At 48.6% G+C, this 1,066-nt stretch overlaps 1 protein-coding gene across 1 annotated transcript in view; it reads left to right on the forward strand.

Moving 5' to 3' along the window:
• Positions 1–248: 248 nt before the first annotated feature.
• The window catches only part of LOC108794768 (toll-like receptor 4), a 9,507-nt gene continuing 8,689 nt past the window's right edge, over positions 249–1,066 (forward strand). Inside the window, exon 1 of the mRNA XM_018565865.1 lies at positions 249–337. Coding sequence (XP_018421367.1) covers positions 249–337 — 89 coding nt within the window. The remainder of the gene's footprint in view (positions 338–1,066) is intronic.

A 1,066-nucleotide genomic window follows, 5' to 3' on the forward strand; every position in this document is an offset into this window, starting at 1 on the left:
GCCATGTTCAGGAACTTAGCTGAGGTCAAAGCAGAGACAGCAGAGGCAAGTAATGGTCAGGAACTTAGCTGAGATCAAACCAGAGACAGCAGAGACAAGTCATGGTCAGGAACTTAGCTGAGGTCAAACCAGAGGCAGCAGAGACAAGCCATGGTCAGGAACTTAGCTGAGGTCAAACCAGAGACAACATAGACAAGCCATGGTCAGGAACTTAGCCAAGGTCAAACCAGAGACAATAGAAACAAGCCATGGTCAGGAACTTAGCTGAGGTCAAACCAGAGACAGCAGAGACAAGCCATGGTCAGCAACTTATACGCCTGCGCAGAAGCAACAAGATGTAAATGACCCTTTGACCCTTGTCCTGCATATTTACGCATGTGCACGTGATCCAGTCCTGACAGTTGGGTTACGGCTTCTGCCAGCTGCTGTTGAGCATGTTCCAGTAGTGTGTACCTGAAGAGTTAACTTCCGAAGATTGAATATATATCAGTGCAGCAAGTCACTGAGACGCTTGTCCTGGCAGTGCAAGCTGAGGAGGTAATAAATATGGAGGACAACCTTCCTAAGAGTGTTCTGCATTCCCCCGAGGTCCTTCCTATGTGAACGGCGTACTGATTTCTCTCTTTCCTGCCCAGGAGGGTTGCGTGTTGGAGGAGTCTCCACTCCCGGGGGACGGCTACAAGATGCTCAACTGCTAAAGGTTAAAAACTACTTATAGTACAGCTGTGCCCAGGCGACGGTCCTCAAAATATTGTTTCTTTTATTGTGAAATAAATGTATCTCTTCCAATCACAAATTCTCACGCGCTATCATTGCCATCGAATCGGCATCGGGAAATGTTCTTTTCAGAGAACGTATCCTTATACCAACTCATTGACTTTCTCCTCCATCCTGGAGCTAAGTCCACTCCACACTGTATCCCTCCCTGGTTCTCTTCCTGGTTTCAGGTCACTGGGCTCACATGACCACCTTCAGCCAATCATAGCACTCTGTAAGAGAGCAGAGATGCCAGAAAAATGGGTGTCTCTGCGGCCCAAAGGCCAGGTTCCTCAATGCACCCCCCCCC

The sequence above is a fragment of the Nanorana parkeri genome, unplaced genomic scaffold (genome assembly GCF_000935625.1).
Source record: "Nanorana parkeri isolate BGI_ZX_2015 unplaced genomic scaffold, ASM93562v1 scaffold897, whole genome shotgun sequence".
Lineage (NCBI taxonomy): Eukaryota > Metazoa > Chordata > Amphibia > Anura > Dicroglossidae > Nanorana > Nanorana parkeri.